The 2,500-nt window shown below is 34.1% G+C and overlaps 1 protein-coding gene across 1 annotated transcript in view; it reads right to left on the bottom strand.

Annotated features, from left to right (window-relative positions):
* The window catches only part of LOC123506706 (cuticle protein CP1246-like), a 1,022-nt gene extending 272 nt beyond the window's left edge, over window positions 1–750 (bottom strand). The window contains exons 1-2 of the mRNA XM_045258973.1: window positions 628–750; window positions 1–345 (exon numbers count right to left, since the gene is read on the bottom strand). The exon at window positions 1–345 is cut by the window's left edge and continues 272 nt beyond it. Of these exons, the coding sequence (XP_045114908.1) occupies window positions 1–345; window positions 628–639 (357 nt within the window). The 5' untranslated portion in view covers window positions 640–750. The remainder of the gene's footprint in view (window positions 346–627) is intronic.
* Window positions 751–2,500: the final 1,750 nt, after the last annotated feature.

Below are 2,500 nucleotides of genomic sequence, written 5' to 3'. Positions count from 1 at the left end.
GTTCTTGAGCTTGAACTGAACATTATCACCGTTGGATAAGACGGCGCCAGTCTCAGTAATTTCCACGATTTTTACGCCGCCTGAAAGTGACCTCCTTTGTCCATCCTCGAAGAGCACGCTGGAGGGTCCCTGTAGCAGCACTGCTCGCTTGGCGCGGGTGACAGGAAGTCCATCTGCATCCAGCTGCACGTGTTTGCCGTCAGCAGTGATGGCGCCAGAGGGGCCGATTATAAGGATGTTCTCGGCCTGATCGTGAGTAAACTGGACATTGTTGCCGTCGGGCATAACAATGCCATGTTTCCCAAACTTAGCGTTGGCACCCACCACCATCAAACACAACATTACCTGTAAACGAAAACATGTTTAGAATGGCGACCTTTTTATAACAGGATCAGCTGTTTTGCATAAATCATTCATTGCGGTTTCGATCTCCACCTACTGAACACTACTTGAGTTGACATGCAAGGTTGTGCTAGACTTCCAGCAAGGTGGTAAAAATTAACTGACATCAAATAAATGAATGACCGTCAATCTGCCACACGTTGTCTCACGTCAGATAAAAAAATACGGTGTCCCTTGGCAGGAGCAGTGGCTGAATTAAAAGCTGCCTTTTTTTTTTTGACTCACCAGAAACTTCATGGTGGCTAGTGTAAGGTCCTGCAGAACTCTTTGATGGCTACTGCCTGAACTGTGAGGCACTGTGCCACTGATCTGCTTATATACTGGATTTGTTTGTGTTTTCTTGTTGTCCTTTGCACATCTCGTTATCCTTCTTCGCTCTTACAATCAAAGCCGCGAACTTTAGCATACAAACACTGAAGGCATGGTTTGCCTCACCCTGCAAGGTTGCTTAGTTTGGCTGACGTTCCTGCAAGGTGTCAGATCAATGCGTAGTCCGTGTTTCACGTGACTGTCTGGCTCGTTGTTTGTACAAACACAATCAGAGAGAGAGAGAGAGAGAGAGAGAGAGAGAGAGAGAGAGAGAGAGAGATTATTATCATTGTTATTATTGTTATTATTATTGTTTTTCTTATTATTATTATTAATATTTCAAGTATTATCTTTATCATTATTATCATTATTATTATTATTATTATTATTATTATTATTATTATTATTATTATTATTATTATTATTATTATTATTATTATTATTATTATTATCATTATATTATTATTATTATTATTATTATTATTATTATTATTATTATTATTATTATTATTATTATTATTATTATTATTATTATTATTATTATTATTATTATTGTGTTATCATTATTATTATTATTATTATTATTATTATTATTATTATTATTATTATTATATTATTACTATTATTACTATTTTTATTATTAATATTATTAATATTATTATTATTATTATTATTATTATTATTATTATTATTATTATTATTATCATTATTGATTTAAGAATTATTGTTACTATCATTATCATCGTTCTAATCAATATTATTATTATTATTATTATTTAGTATTATTATTATTATCATTATTATTATCATTATTATTATTATTATTATTATTATTTTATCAGTAGTAGTAGTAGTAGTGGTAGTAGTAGTAGTAGTAGTAGTAGTAGTAAGAGTAGTAGTAATAGTAGTAGTAGTAGAAAGAAAAGGAGAAGGACAAGTAGGAGACTAGAAGGAAGAGGATTCAGAGGACGAGGAGGAGGAGCAAAGCTACAGTTCGCCTAGATTTTAATCTCTCTCTCTAAACTTTCTGATCGGGCAAAGAAAACTTAGTACTGTGCAATGCCTCAAAATATTAATTCCTCCATTGATGAATTTTACATAATTTTCTAGATAACGTTCTCTTCTTAACTCTGAATATTTTCTGTCTAACCTTTACTTATAATTTAAACTGGAAACTCCATAGTTCAAATCAAGGTAAACACCTTCAGTAAAGTCAGACGTTCTGTGATGTCTTTGCTCTCTCTCTCTCTCTCTCTCTCTCTCTCTCTCTCTCTCTCTCTCTTCTATTTAAAACGATATGTCCTATATAGAAGAGTGGCGCTGTCTAAGCTAAGTTACTTTCGTCGCCAGGAAGCTTGAGGTTATCAGTAAAGATGAAATATGATAAATGAAAATAACGAGTAAATAGTGGAGATCATGATAGTAATGAGAATAATACCAACAAAAACAACAACGAATGATTGCAAAAATGGGGATAATAATAATAATAATAATAATAATAATAATAATAATAATAATAATAATAATAATAATAACAATGACTATATTGTGCATATTTGTGTATGTTGGACGGAGACAGTTAACGTGGGATGGAAACATACGAGTAATCACATTCTGTGGTGGCTTTCATCCGTTTTTTGGACAGAGATTTACGTCCACGACAGCAGTGAGGTCATTCCACCACACAGCAGCGGCGGAAGAGAATGTCCACTGGTTAGAGCTGGAGCAAGACCTTACCACCACCAGGAGCAGCAGCTCGTTGCTCTGCGCCGTTCTCGTGCACCGCTCG

This window comes from Portunus trituberculatus, chromosome 20 (genome assembly GCF_017591435.1).
Source record: "Portunus trituberculatus isolate SZX2019 chromosome 20, ASM1759143v1, whole genome shotgun sequence".
Classification (NCBI taxonomy): Eukaryota; Metazoa; Arthropoda; class Malacostraca; order Decapoda; family Portunidae; genus Portunus; species Portunus trituberculatus.
The sequence above is the reverse complement of the archived record's forward strand: the minus strand, read 5'-3'. Positions and strand labels throughout refer to the sequence as shown.